Here is a 15,563-nt window from a genome sequence, read left to right on the forward strand (position 1 = left end):
CTTCATGATTCAGGGTTTAAGGGAATTATATCGGTGGATATCATATGTCGGGACCCAGTGGACCATACTGGTCTAGACCGGGGACACTGGGAGGTATCAGTTGTTCAGTATGCGTGTTTGATCTCTGTAACTGGGGATCATATTAATCCAGTAAAAGGCTTTTCTTGCAGTGGAGGGCACGTGTGCTTGGAGGACTTCCCAATCTTCTCACATGGCTTGGTGTTTAGTGGAGCATATCACTATTTAAAGAAGAAACTGATTGTTGTTCCAATTTTCTACAACACAATATGTTTCATTTGTTAGTGAAACTTGGACTACTAACTTTTTACTGAATTACACTATATTACCAAAAAGTATTGGGACGCCTGCCTTTACACACACATGAACTTTAATGGCATCCCAGCCTTAGTCCATAGGGTTCAATATTGAGTTGGCCCACCCTTTGCAGCTATAATAGCTTCAGCTCTTCTGGGAAGGCTGTGCACAAGGTTTGGGGGTGTCTATGGGACTGTTTTACCATTCTTCCAGAAGTGCATTTGTGAGGTTAGGCACTGATGTTCGACAAGAAGGCTTGGCTCGCAGTCTCCGTTCTAATTCATCCCAAAGGTGTTCTATCAGACTGAGGCAGGCCAGTTAAGTTCCCCCACCCCAAACTCAGAAGCAGATCTGCCAATTATGGTGTTCAATGGCAAATGCCAATGGAGCTCCACGATACCAGTCAGTGATCTCAGGGTCTACTAGAGGACGTCGGGCTCTCAGACCACCCTCATGAAGTCTGTTTCTGATTGTTTGGTCAGAGAAATTCAAACCAGTGGCCTGCTGGGAGCAATTTGTAGGGCTCTGGCAGGGCTCATTCTGTTCCTTCTTGCACAAAGGAGCAGATACTGATCCTGCTGATTGGTTAAGGACCTTCTATGGCCCTGTCCAGCTCTCCTAGAGTAACTGCCTGTCTCCTGGAGTCTCCTCTATGCTCTTGAGACACAGCAAACCTTCTGGCAATGGCACGAATTGATGTGCCATCCTGGAGGAGTTGGAATGCCTGTGCAAACTCTATAGGGTCCAGGTATCGCCTACTACTACCAGTAGAGACACTGACCCTAGCCAAATGCAAAACTAGTAAAAAACAGTAGGAAAAGATGAGTAGGGAAAAACATTTCAGTGGTCTCCACCTGTAAAACCATTCTGTTTTGGACGTTGCATCGATGCTGCCCATCTAGTGCCCTATTGTTAATTTCATTAACACCAAAGCAGCTGAAAAGTATTAACAACCCCCTCTGCTACTTCATTGACCAGATCAATATCCCAGTAGTTTAAAGGACTTGATGCTATACTCTGATTAAAAAGTGTTCCTTACATTTTTTTGAGCAGAGTATGCTTAAAATTACTCAGGGTTTTCGGGGAGTTTACAGGTGCAGCTCTTGGGGAGTGTAAGGGTAACCCCAAAACTCACGGGTTTCAGTAACATTTTGACTGTTGAAGCCAGATTGAAAATTATATTCACTAGACAAACATGTAGGTAACCAAGAATATATAGTATATATATATATATAAATATATATATTTTTTTTTGGTATTAACATAAGGAGCAATTACAAAGGATGACTGAAACAGGCTCCCTACAAATATGGCTGTGGTTGTTTCTTGAGGTTGCTTCCCCTCTCTTCCCTTGGTAGTGTCTCTGATTGCCCGAGGAGTTTTTTTTAGCGATGATACTCTTGTTTCAGCTTCACAACTCCTGAAAAAGCAGAACTCGGTTCTGAGAAATGCGTTGAGTCAAATTATATACTGTGTTTTGGCTACACAGGGGTATCAGAAGATTGGGTTCCCCACTCCTGCACAGCCAGGCAACAAAAATTTTCCATACCTCCTCCAGACACAAGGAACAGTCTTTGAGCTTGGTTTCTATTGTTTTATTAGGGGTAATAACTTGGATGGGAAAAATGATTTATGGGATGCCCAGCTTAGCTTGGGAAAAAACAGGGACAACTTCCTCCCTATGAACATGCTCCAGAACTGTCCTCCTTCTGAAGGACTGACTGAATATTAAAGATGCAAATGCCTCTTGAGGACTAGGAACCCTCAGTCCTTTAGAGCAGTGGTCCTCAACTCCGGTCCTCAGGGCCCACTAACAGGCCAGATTTTAAGTATTACCTTGGGGAGATGGAGACTAGAGTACTGCAATCACTGAGCAGCAAATGATATCACCTGGGATGTATTTCAGTTATCTTGCAAACCTGGCCTGTTAGTGGGCCCTGAGGGCCAGGGTTGGGGACCACTACTTTAGAGAGTTGTACAAGGAGTTGTAGACTGCATTCAAGAATATCTCCAACTCCCCTGTAGACACTGACCCCAGCTCGACCAACTGCAGGAGTTGTTAGCCCACTTGGCTGCTTCTTCATCAGCTCACCCAGCTGCCTCCTCATTATCCCACCTGGCTGCCTCTTCAGAAGTCTACCTGGCTGTGTCTTTACCAGCCTACTTGACTGCTCCGTAGATCTCCCAGGGCAAGGTATATGAAAGATTAAGCACAACGCTGTCTTCCAGAAAGACCTGCAACATGTGGCTGTCAGTTCCTGACCATGCTGATGTAATCACTCTGTCCTCCTTGCTCCTGCTACCTCTTAGGTAAGATTCCTTTTAAACCGCTCTGCTGTCGGGATTCTCCCAGGTCAGCCCATGCTCAAGCCCGAGGCAGGGCCACCCTGGTAAGGATTCCCCTCAAGGGCCACCAACAGGTCTCCTCAGCACTCCATCTCCGTCTTCCACCTCACTCCCCCAGCCAGCATGACTCATCTATATTTAATAAGCTGGCTCAGCCACCATGCCAGGCTCACTGCCTGAGGATGCAACCCTCCTGGCCTCTGCCCTCCAGTTTCAAGAAATTTCTCACAACTTACAGAGCCAAGGGGAGGCACCAGGGACCTGCCTGTATGAATCATCCAGCCTAACCTTAACCACTTGCCGACTGCCGCACGACTATTTACGTCGGCGGTCAGCCCCTCACAGGCAGAGTGACATAGGGCTACATCGCTAGCCTGTAAGGGTTTTGGGAGCGAGCGCGCGTCGCTCGGTCACAGACCCCCCACGCGTGTGCCCGCGGACCCGATGTCCGCCGGGCACTCGCGATCGTCTGTGACAGCGGGAGAAAGGCAGGCGGCTGATGTAAACAAAGCCGCCTGTCATTCTCCCTTGTGTAACAATGGTGATCAAACGGTTCTACTATGTAGGACCGTTGATCACTGTTCTTACACATCAAGCCACATCCAATCACAGTTAGAAACACGCCCCTAGGACAACTCCTTCACTACCAGTGTCATTATTACAGTAACAGTGCATATGTATAGCACTGATTACTGCAGTAATGTTACTGGTAACCCCAAAAGTGTCAAAAATGTCAGTCAAGGGTCCGATCTGTCCGCCCCAATGTCGCAGTCCCGCAAAAAAAAAACGCAGATCGCCACCATTACGCGTTTAAAAAAAAACAACAAAAATGACAAAAATCTTTCCCTTTGTTAGTAAACGCAATAACTTTTGCGCAAACCAATCAAAATACGCTTTTTGCGATTTTTTTTTACCAAACATATGGTAAAAAAAAAAAAATTGGCCTAAAATGTTAAAAAATTTTGATTTTTACATTTTTTTTGGGGGGGAATTTCATATAAAAAAATGTGAAAAATATTGTTATTTTTGCAAAATTGACGCTCTTTTTTTGTTTATAGCGCGTGATCAAATAATAGCACAGGTGATCAAATACCACCAAAATAAAGCTCTGTTTGTGGGAAAAAAAGGTCGCCAAATTTGTTTAGGTACAGCATCGCACGACCGCGCAACTGTCCGTTAAAGTCACGCAGTGCCGAATCGCAAAATAGGCCCTGGTCAGGAAGGGGGTAAAGTCTTCCGGGGCTTAAGTGGTTAAGTAAACCCATCACCATATTAATATTTACAAGTTAAACATGAGCCAAAACATTAATTTTCCAGCACTCACACTATTAGCACACTAGAGGGTACTACACTATAAATAATGGTGCCAGGGACAGCACTCAACAGTTTTGCTATAATTAAAAAAATTAATAGTGTGTGTCTGTTATAAATATGCAAGAATAGTATTCACCTGTACCCTGAATTCTGCTCTTGAATACCTTTTTTATTTTTTTATAAGTGATCACATGGCCTTGTTTTCAGGTGCAGAAGGAGCTTGGAAAGGTGAGGTTGGATAGTGTATGGGGTGTGTCAGCAGAGATACAGCAGTACACTAGTAAAAAGTGAAAATTAGTGTTGAGCGAACACGGACTGTATTATTCGTGTTCGTACTGAATAATTGGATTTTTGTTACCCGAACACGGACACGGACACTTTACTGTATATTCGGGTAAAAATCCGTGTTCGGTCGTTTTATTTCCGGGTTTTGCATGCTTTGGCGCGCTTTTCATGGCGGGCTTTCAACAGCCAATCAACAAGCGTTTAACTGGTGTGCCTAAGCCATCCCAGCCATGCCTACAAATGTATCAGTAGCTGTGATTGGCCGTCTAAAGCATGTGACCAAGTCTTTATAAGTTCGAGGCAGCGCCGCAGCGGCGTCATTCTGCTGCTTAGATCAGGGACAGAGCACACATCAATGTGCTGGCTGCTGATTAGGGAAAGACAGGCAGGAAAAAACCATTTGTGTCCGGATAGAATTGAGGGACAGGTCGGAGTGTTTTAGGCAGGGCGAGTTGTAGGCATTTTAGGGAGAGGCTGCTGCTGATTTTTAGGGAAATTGTGTTCTACAAACTACAATCGATATTGCTGTGTGGGGTGGGGTCTGCACTTAGTCCTGATCTACGATCTCTTATCAATCCTGTTAGGGATAGAGTTTGCTGATTTTTAGGGAAACTGTGTTCTACAAACTACAATCGATATTGCTGTGTGGTGTGGGATAGGAGATAGGCAGGTGTCAGTGATCCACATCCATTTTTCTGTGTGTGGGCTGCAGTGAACACAATCTTTTTGGGGTGCAGTGAACACAATCTTGGTGCAGTGAACACAATCTTTTTGGGGTGCAGTGAACAAAATCCTTTTGGGGTGCAGTGAACACAATCTTTGTGGGGTGCAGTGAACACAATCTTTTTGGGGTGCAGTGAACAAAATCCTTTTGGGGTGCAGTGAACACAATCTTTGTGGGGTGCAGTGAACACAATCTTTGTGGGGTGCAGTGAACAAAATCCTTGTGGGGTGCAGTGAACACAATCTTTGTGGGGTGCAGTGAACAAAATCCTTTTGGGGTGCAGTGAACACAATCTTTGTGGGGTGCAGTGAACACAATCTTTTTGGGGTGCAGTGAACAAAATCCTTTTGGGGTGCAGTGAACACAATCTTTGTGGGGTGCAGTGAACAAAATCCTTTTGGGGTGCAGTGAACACAATCTTTGTGGGGTGCAGTGAACACAATCTTTTTTGGGTGCAGTGAACACAATCTTTGTGGGGTACAGTGAACACAATCTTTGTGGGGTGCAGTGAACACAATCTTTTTGGGGTGCAGTGAACAAAATCCTTTTGGGGTGCAGTGAACACAATCTTTGTGGGGTGCAGTGAACACAATCTTTGTGGGGTACAGTGAACAAAATCCTTTTGGGGTGCAGTGAACACAATCTTTGTGGGGTGCAGTGAACACAATCTTTTTTGGGTGCAGTGAACACAATCTTTGTGGGGTACAGTGAACACAATCTTTGTGGGGTGCAGTGAACAAAATCCTTTTGGGGTGCAGTGAACACAATCTTTGTGGGGTACAGTGAACACAATCTTTGTGGGGTGCAGTGAACACAATCTTTGTGGGGTACAGTGAACACAATATTTGTGGGGTGCAGTGAACAAAATCCTTTTGGGGTGCAGTGAACACAATCTTTGTGGGGTGCAGTGAACACAATCTTTGTGGGGTGCAATGAACACAATCTTTTTTGGGTGCAGTGAACACAATCTTTGTGGGGTACAGTGAACACAATCTTTGTGGGGTGCAGTGAACAAAATCCTTTTGGGGTGCAGTGAACACAATCTTTGTGGGGTACAGTGAACACAATCTTTGTGGGGTGCAGTGAACACAATCTTTTTGGGGTGCAGTGAACAAAATCCTTTTGGGGTGCAGTGAACACAATCTTTGTGGGGTGCAGTGAACAAAATCCTTTTGGGGTGCAGTGAACACAATCTTTGTGGGGTGCAGTGAACACAATCTTTGTGGGGTGCAGTGAACACAATATTTTTTGGGTGCAGTGAACACAATCTTTGTGGGGTACAGTGAACACAATCTTTGTGGGGTGCAGTGAACAAAATCCTTTTGGGGTGCAGTGAACACAATCTTTTTGGGGTGCAGTGAACAAATCCTTTTGGGGTGCAGTGAACACAATCTTTGTGGGGTGCAGTGAACACAATCTTTTTGGGGTGCAGTGAACGAAATCCTTTTGGGGTGCAGTGAACACAATCTTTGTGGGGTGCAGTGAACACAATCTTTTTGGGGTGCAGTGAACAAAATCCTTTTGGGGTGCAGTGAACACAATCTTTGTGGGGTACAGTGAACACAATCTCATACTTCTGAAGATTTGAGGGTGCTGCCTGTTCCATACTCCTACTCCTCATCCATCCTTTTAGGGGTACAAACAATAGTAATTGGGGCCTAGTGTGGTTGTGTACGTGTGAGATACACAGGGCCATATTAACGTAGGGGCTATTGGAGCTGCAGCTCCAGGCCCCTACCTTTTATATAGGCCCCGGGTTGGCCATATTCACTGTTACCGCTCTTCTGTCACTTGTAAACACAGAAGTCTGGCTTCTATGCTCGCTTCCCCAGGCAGCACCCTCAGAACCTCCCCACACAGCGCGAAGGCCGGACAAGGAGGGACAGTTGCCGATGCATGGATGTGTTTATGGGCTTCAGAGACAGCATCCCATGTTGAATTAGGCATGCATGGCTGCACCCTTCCTCCTCTGGGTGCATGCCAAGGCACGGCCCTTAAGGCCCTTCAAAATCCTCAGCACCAAGCCCATGATGCTCCTAATCCGGCCCTGGTCCTCCTCCACCGCCTCTTCCACCTACACCGCCCATAGGTGTGCGCAGCCTATTGCATTAGGGTGTGCACCCCAAAGTTTAAATACACATGCATGTGTTTGCCTACATGTACATGGCCCCGATACATTACTCTCCCTGCTGGCAAAGAGAAATAGAGCAGAGCAGGTCAGAGGGAGATCTTTCCCATCTCCTCACTGGCAAACATAGTGATAATGCTATGTGCCCTAGGTGATTAGGGTGTGCCCAGGCACACCCGGCACACCCTGTGCGCACGCCTATGACACCGCCACATCCACCACCACCTCAACCTCCCTCCTACTCCATATGGGCCTCGTCCTTCAGAGATGAAGAACATTGTTTTATTTTACAGTTTTTTTTTGTTGTTTTAAGTTATTTCCCTATCCACATTTGTTTGCAGAGCACTTGCCATGCTCTTAATTACGTTTTGCTGCCATTTGCAGCACTCTAGCCCTTTCCTTTGGTGTTTTAGAGCCATTTTAGTGCCTGAAAGTTCGGGTCCCCATTGACTTCAATGGGGTTCGGTGTCCGGGAAAAGTTCGGCAAAAGTCCGGGACACGGACCCGGACTTTTTTTTAAAGTTCGGCCGAACCCACTGAACACGGACATCCAGGTGTCCGCTCAACTCTAGTGAAAATCCCTAGTCCTCCCTCAACCAGACTGACCCAAAGACCAAATATTATTGCATCACTCCCAGTTGCTGCTCTTAAAGCGGAGTTCCACCCAAAAGTGAAACCTATGTTTATCTCATTATAACCACCCCCCCCCCCCCCTCCGGTGCCACATTTGGCCACATTTTTCACCTTTCGGGGGAGGAGGGGGGGAGCGGGTACCTGTTGTTTGACAGGTACCCTGTCCCCACTTCCGTCGGCAAGGTATGTCACTAGTTCAGCCCCCCTCCTCCCCCATCCTCCTTCCCCTGCTGCCGGGCCAGTAAGAGAGCGCAGCACAATAGGGAACCAGTTGTGACGCCGCAAGACGACAGCACCCGACAGCTGATGGAAACATTGGCTGGGGTGCCAACATCGCTGAATTCCAAGACAGGTAAGTGTCCTAATATTAAAAGTCAGCAGATATAGTATGTGTAGCTGCTGATGTAATTTTTGGAGGGGGGTGGGGGGGAACTCTGCTTAAAGTGTACAGCCAGTACATACAAAGTAATGAAAGATAATGAAGTACAACACTCTTAAAGCGGTAGTATCCCGCTTTTTGACACTTTTACCTACAGGTAAGCCTATAATAAGACTTACCTGTAGGTACAATTAATATCTCCTAAACCGGCACGGTTTAGGAGATATTTGCAGTGCATGCAGCCGCTGACGCGAGCAGCGCATGCGCTCTGAAGGTCCGGGGGGACCTTCAGTTTTTCTTGCCGGGAGATTTCCGGAAAATCACTCTCGCGCGCATTCGCGGGAGTGACGTCATTGCGGCTCCGGCCAATCACAGCGCCGGAGCCGCCGAACCCGGAAGAGACGCAGAGGGATCATGGCAGCGCCCGCAGCGATGTCCGGGGGTCCGTGTCGGGGCTTCGTTCTAAGGTAAGTAATACATAATGAGCTAGTATGTGATGCATACTAGCTCATTTTGCCTTTGTCTTGCAGGTTTTGTTTTTTTTTTCGGGTTTACAACCGCTTTAAATACATAAATCCAAAAAATTCATAGAAAAAAAAGCACATGGTTGCATCTAATAACCCCATATCAAATATGTGTATCCTATAGAGGTGTAAATTAATAATACAAAAGTGCTACCCCCGTGGTGAACCGATTGCATAGAGAAATAAAATGAGTACATAGATAAAAGTGATAATTATAAAGTTTAAATATACTCCCTAATCCACAAAATAATATTATATATGGACACAATATGCAACTACTTTGTTAAACAGTCGCCTTTTAGAGCCGGTTCACACTACCGCCACCAGAAATTTGCCCCATGAAGAAGCGACTTTTTAGCAGAGACTTGTAAGAGACTTGTAAGATTGGCGACTTTGTCTGTGGGGGAATGCCTGGGTAATCTTTTTCTTCTTCCTGGAAAGTCTGATCACAGTCGCTTGAAAATAGATAGAGGTCGCCTTGAAGTAGTACAGGAACCTTTTCTGAAGTCGGAGCGACTTCTGTAGTGCATATTAAAACGGCTCTCATTCATTTACATTGAATTTGTAATGACAAGAGACTTGGGGCGACTTGAGGGCACACAAGTCGCGTCCCAAGTCGGAGTAGTGTGAACCGGCTCTTAAAGTTCACCTTTTGAAAAAATAAATAAATAAATACATGCACATCTTTTTGCAGGTAAAAAAAAATGTGCATTTACTATTTTTTATTACATTGCATCATGTATTGTAAAGAATTGCACCCTCGATCATCAGATCGATCGTGGGTGCAGTGCCAGGATCATGCAGACTCTCAGTCAGCTGTCTGCCGTCCCTCCTGTAAGAAGAATCAATGAACAACGAAAACTGCCCATCAGCTCCCTGGTAGTTCATTGAGAATTACAAGCCGTCTGCTGCAATCGCTCGCAGTACTTGTAGTCTATTCATTCACAGTAAACTGGTGGGTGTATAAGAGCATGGTACATGTTACACCCAAATTATGGGTGTCACATGCAGCATGCTCCTATAGGTGAACGTATCCATTCAGCGCATTATGCCACTAGAATAAACTTGAAAGTGTCTATAGTTCCCGAAGTGCAGAAGTACATTAACTTTATCCAATTGTGAACAGGTACTCTTCAGTGCATAACCCCCTTATGTATGTTCACTCACCAGAGCCAGTATGACCTCTTATATAATAGGTGGGTCTATACGCACTGTTAAGGCCCGTACACGCGTACCGATTGTCGGCCGTAAAGATTTGGCCGACAACCGATCGGCCGATTGTAGGCTTGTTAGTATGATGCTTCCGACAGCCGACAGCGCACTTTCGGCCGAAAAGAATCTGTCGTGCAAGCATTAAAATTTTTGTTGGCCAACACCAGAACGGCCGATTGTTCGCCAGTCAGTACAGATTTCGGCCGACAATCAGCAGATTTGCAAGACTGGGCATGCTCAGAAAAGAAAAAACCCACGGAAAGTTAAGCATCACATGACATCACTTCTGCAGTCGGCTGTTGTTGGCCGACAAAATTCGTGTGCAGTCTTTTGCAGTTTTCAACAGACACGACAGCCCTGGACAAAAGACGGCTGATCGTTCGGCTGACGATCGGTACGTGTGTACGGGGCTTTAGAAATATCCTCCTACTCCTCCACTCTTTGCCAACAAAATGGGCTTCCAAAGGTTAATATACTCTTCTTCACCCAGGAATAGGAGGTCTAGTCCAGTTATCTCTCCTCTCTTCATACCAAAGAAAAACACAAACAAGGAAGGCATATTTTACCATGCATGTTTTATTTAGAATAATTGTGATAAAAAAACCTACACTATATTGTCAAAAGTATTGGGACGCCTGCCTTTACACACACATGAACTTTAATGGAATTCCAGTCTTAGTCTATAGGGTTCAAAATTGAGTTGGGTCACCCTTTGCAGCTATAACAGCTTCAACTTTAGGTTTAGGAGTGTGTCTTTGGGAATGTTTGACCATTCTTCCAGAAGTGCATTTGTGAGGTCAGGCACTGATGTGAACGCAAAGGCTTGGCTCGCAGTCTCCACTCTAATTTATCCCAAAGGTGATCTATCGGGTTGAGGTCAGGACTCTGTGCAGGTCAGTCAAGTTCCTCCACCCCAAACTTGCTCATCCATGTCTTTATGGACCTTGCTTTGTGCACTGGTGCACAGTCATGTTGGAACAGGAAGGGGTCATCCCCAAACTGTTCCCACAACGTTGGGAGCATGAAATTATCTAAAATGTCTTAGTATGCTGATGCCTTAAGAGTTCCCTTCACTGGAACTAAGGGGCCAAGCCCAACCTCTGAAAAACAACCACACACCATAATCCCCCCTCCACAAAATTATTTTAACCAGTGCACAAAGCAAGGGTGGGCCAACTCAATATTGAACCCTATGGACTAAGACTGGTGTGCTTCAAAGTTCATATGCGTGTAAAGGAAGGCGTCCCAATACTTTTGACAATATAGTGTATGCGCACTTACATAGTAAGGTGCCAAAGACCAGCACCTGGATAGACAAGCAAGTAGACTGTGAGGATACAATGATCCACCCACTCCTTCCTGGATACAAACGTGCACTCCAACTGGTGGAAAAGATGTCAGCAGCCATAACCGCACTTCGATGCATTTCGTCAACCAGGAAATCTTTAGAAAGAGATCTTTCTGAGCAGTGCTGTTAGGGGACTTTCTCTATCCTTGTGAACAAGCCAGAAGTGGTGAAACATGCCAAGGAATGAATGTTGAATGCAGTCACTTTTGTTGACAACTAATAAATACGGATATAGAGGAGCTAAAATGGTGATGGAAGTGGCCGGCACCCAAACTGTCCATGTATAGGAGGAGCAAGTCTTGAGTGGAGCTGTGGATTTGGGTCTTTATTTTAGTTTCATCAGAGGCATTTATATGGTTCAGGTGAACAAAATACAGAAAGCCTTCAATGCATCAGAGAGAAACTGTGTACTGATATATGTGGATTAAAATTCTCACCACTGATTATCGTGACTTTGTTACAATTTAAAAAAACTTTTCTGTAAAAGAAATACCTTCACATCACATATTTTGGGGTGCCTGATCCTCCACCACACAATGTGGTTCCACCCTCCAGCCCCTGTACTGCTGATTTGTCCTGCAGAGCCGTAGAAGCTTGTGGTTTGTACCACAGTGCACAGGGCGGGGGGGTCCAGGCAACCAATGCAACTGAAAGTATTGCATGTGAATATACCGTAACTCTGCAATGGAGCAGATGATAAAATCTGTGGTTTTCTTTCTGCCTGTAAGTGGGTTGGAGTACTTACCTGGTGCCCCTACTTAGCTCTTTCTCCAGATAATGGTTGGTATAGAGTATAGTCATGTCATATTTAGGTCGATTTTGATATTTCAAACCGATTTAAGCTTATTTTGTTCCTCTTCAATCATTCTCTGTGTATGTTACTGCACTTGCCTGGGAGGTCCATGGAGTAGCTTTGGCCATGTGAGTGCATAATTTTTAATACAGCATATAATATGATGTTTTTAAAATTATATCTGTATAAAAAATATCATGTGCTGTTTATGTAAAAAAAATAAAAATTCTTCTGTATCTACACAGACTTCTGTTCTCCATTATTGTCCTGAGGAAGCGGGACATATCCTGTGAAACGTGTAGAGGAAAACAGGATCCCTATGACAACTTCAGCAATACAAAGGGGTTGAAATCTGGTGCAGCTGTGCATGGTAGCCAATCAGCTTCCAACTTCAACTTGTTCAATTAAGCTTTGACAATAAAACTTGGAAGCTGATTGGCTACCATGCACAGCTGCACCAGATTTTGCATTCTACAGTTTTAGTCAACCCCGATGACTCATGTATATACAGGCAGATTGCCTGATTTGGATTCTTGTAAGATACTGTAGGAGTCATAGTAGAAGAGGTTTTAAAATGGTTGTTAAAGTGGAGTTCCACCCAAAAGTGGAACTTCTGCCCTTTTGCTCCCTCCCCCCCTCCGGTGCCACATTTGGCACCTTTCAGGGGGGAGGGGGGAACGGGTACCTGTTTTTGACAGGTACCCTTCCCCAATTCCGGGATATGGCACCGCGGCGCCGTCCCTCAGAAGTTTGGCCCCCTTCTCCTTCCCCCCGTGTCGAGCCAATAGGACTGTGCAGCGCGCTTCACGCATGCGCAGTAGGGACCCGCCCGTGAAGCCGCAAGGCTTCATTGCCGGGTTCCCTTACCGGAAATGGCGGCCGCAACACCCAACAGCTGATGGAAACATCGGCTGCGGTGCCGACATGGCTGGACTCCAGGACATGGAAGTGTCCTAACATTAAAAGTCAGCTAATATGTGTAGCTGCTGACTTTTAATTTTTGGAGGGGGTGGAGGGGGAGGCGGAACTCCGCTTTAAGTCAGAAGTTTTTCTATGCATTAAGATATAAAACCTTCTGTGTGCAGAAACCCTCCTTAGCCCCCCTAATATTTACCTGACCCCCATCTTGATCCAGCGATGTTGGAGGAGAGTCTCTTCTGTCTGGGACTCTCCCTCCTCATTAGCTGAGACAGCAGCGTGGCACCATTGGCCCCCCACTGCTGTCAATTAAAGTCAGTGAGCCAATGAGGAGAGAGAGGGGGCGGGGTCAACCCTTGGCTCCATGTCTGAATGGACACACAGAGTGGTGGCTTGGCTCGGGTGCCCCGCATAGTAAGCTGCTTGCTGTGGGGGCACTCAGCAGGAGGGAGGAGCCAGGAGCGCCGGCAAGGGACCCAAGAAGAGGAGGATCCAGGCTGCCCTGTGTAAAACCATCACACAGAGCAGGTAAGTATAAAATGTTTGTTATTTTTAAATTGAAAAAAACTGAGACTTTAGCATCACTTTGAGAGCCGGTTCACATTGCAGCGACCCGACTTGCTGGGGCAACCTGTGAGGTCGCGGTGCGCAGCTCGCACCGCGACCTCGGAGCGGCCGGCACGGACTTCATATCGTTGAAGTCAATGCAGGTCGCTCCTGGTCGCCCCAAAGAAGCTCCGGACCCTTTTTCTAAGTCGGAGCGACTTGTGTCGCTCCTATTAGAACGGGTCCTGTGCTAATCTATGGCAGGTCGCCTGACAAGTCGCCCCAGTGTGAACCGGCTCTTAATGATTGCACTTTTTGTGTGATGTTAATATAATTGTAAATATTTTTGATAGTTATTTTGTAGTCCTTGAGTGCTTTAACTACTTGCCGACCAGCCGCCATGTATATACAGTGGCAAAGTGGCCGTATTGTGCTAAAACGACATGCTTGTAGATTGTTTTGTTCAACAGCTACTAGATGGCGCTATTGAACCGCCGTAGGCACGATCGTGCCGTGATTGGCTAACGGGGATATCAATCAATGGGTCCGGCAGGCCCCATGTCCACTGGCCACCTGCAATTATCCCTCGGCAAGGCAGATCGCTGTTCTGCAAGTGGACAAGATGGAGAACTTGTGTTCTTGCTAAGCAGGAACCCGGATCTCTGTCTTTGCCCAATCAGTGCACCCCCCACAGTTAGTATGCACCCCCTAGGAACACACTTAACCCTTTTATCGACCCTGATGTTAACCCCTTCCTTGCCAGTGGCATTAGTACAGTAACGGTGCATTTTTTTTTTTAACACTGATCACTGTATTAGTGTCACTTGTCCCCAAAAATTGTCAAAATTATCAGTTAGATGTCCGATTTGTGTGCTGCAATGTTGCAGTCCTGCTAAATATCGCTGATCGCCACCATTACTAGTAAAAAGAAAATTACATAAAAATATCCCATAGTTTGTAGACACGATAACTTTTGCGCAAACCAATCAATATATTTTACCAAAAATACGTAGCAGAATACATATTGGCCTAAATTGATGAAAAAATGTAAAAAAAAAAAAATGTATTGGCTGTATTTTATAGCAAAACATAAAAAAAATGTTTTTCTCAAAATTGACGCAATTTTTTGTTTATAGCGCAAAAAATAAAAACCGAAAAAAGGAAGCTCTTTTTGTGGGAAAAAGGACATCAAATTTTATTTGGGTACAGCATCGAACGACTGCGCAATTGTCAGTTAAAATAACGCGCCGTATCGCGAAAAAATGGCCTGGTCATTAAGAGCGGAAAACGTTCCGGTCCAGAAGTGGTTTAAAGTCCATTAAAATTGGTATTTTTCATAGACGCTCATAGTGTGCAAAAAAAAACCTACAGTATAGCAGAGGAACCGATGCATGTAGAGAGGAAGTGGCTGAGAAGTTCAGCAGGGAGAAAGGATGAAAAAAAATGAAAAAGTGATTTTTTATATAAAAACTGTAATTGTTTATCATACATACAAATTTTTGTAATTTTGTTTTTCTTGGCTCTGAGAGTGCTCACAATAATCCTCTTTCCCTTTGTTCCCCATGGTTTACAGCTCCGCCTCCTGAAATATTTCTGTACACCGAGCCTACACTGGGCTGTCAGTGAAATCCAACATTGATTTTATGCAAAAAGAGCAATAAACAACCAATAAGGAAACTGAATATGAAAATTGGTATGTTAGTTGGAGTTTATTGTAGTTTCACACTAGATTATTTTAGGCAGTTACATGGCTGAAGGGAGCATAGTACACATGTAGACGGCTCCTTATCAGAAGAGGAAATCTTCCTCTATACTATGTGATCTATGAAAATCTCTTTTATTACTTCATTTCTGAAGTTTTCAAGTTTCAAAGGGTACAACATTATAAAGTGCTGGTCTAACTACTGAGCTGAAAATAAGCAAAAATTGTATCTGTTACAATTTTTTTTTTGTTACCGCATATACTCGAGTATAAGCTGACCCGAATATAAGCAGAGGCACCTAATTTTACCACAAAAAACTGGGCAAACGTATTAACTCAAGTATAAGCCTAGGGTGGGAAATGCAGCAGTTACTGGTAAATTTCAAAAATAAAAAT

General features: G+C 45.0%; 1 protein-coding gene across 1 annotated transcript in view; it reads left to right on the top strand.

Annotated features, from left to right (window-relative positions):
* Positions 1 to 9,446: 9,446 nt before the first annotated feature.
* LOC309557634 (uncharacterized protein) overlaps positions 9,447 to 15,563 on the top strand; it is a gene marked incomplete at both ends in the record, with an annotated part of 47,535 nt that continues 41,418 nt past the window's right edge. The window contains one exon of the mRNA XM_082260423.1: positions 9,447 to 9,527. Within this exon, the coding sequence (XP_082116549.1) occupies positions 9,447 to 9,527 (81 nt within the window). The remainder of the gene's footprint in view (positions 9,528 to 15,563) is intronic.

This window comes from Pelophylax lessonae, assembly GCF_965119305.1.
Source record: "Pelophylax lessonae genome assembly, chromosome: 6".
NCBI lineage: Eukaryota > Metazoa > Chordata > Amphibia > Anura > Ranidae > Pelophylax > Pelophylax lessonae.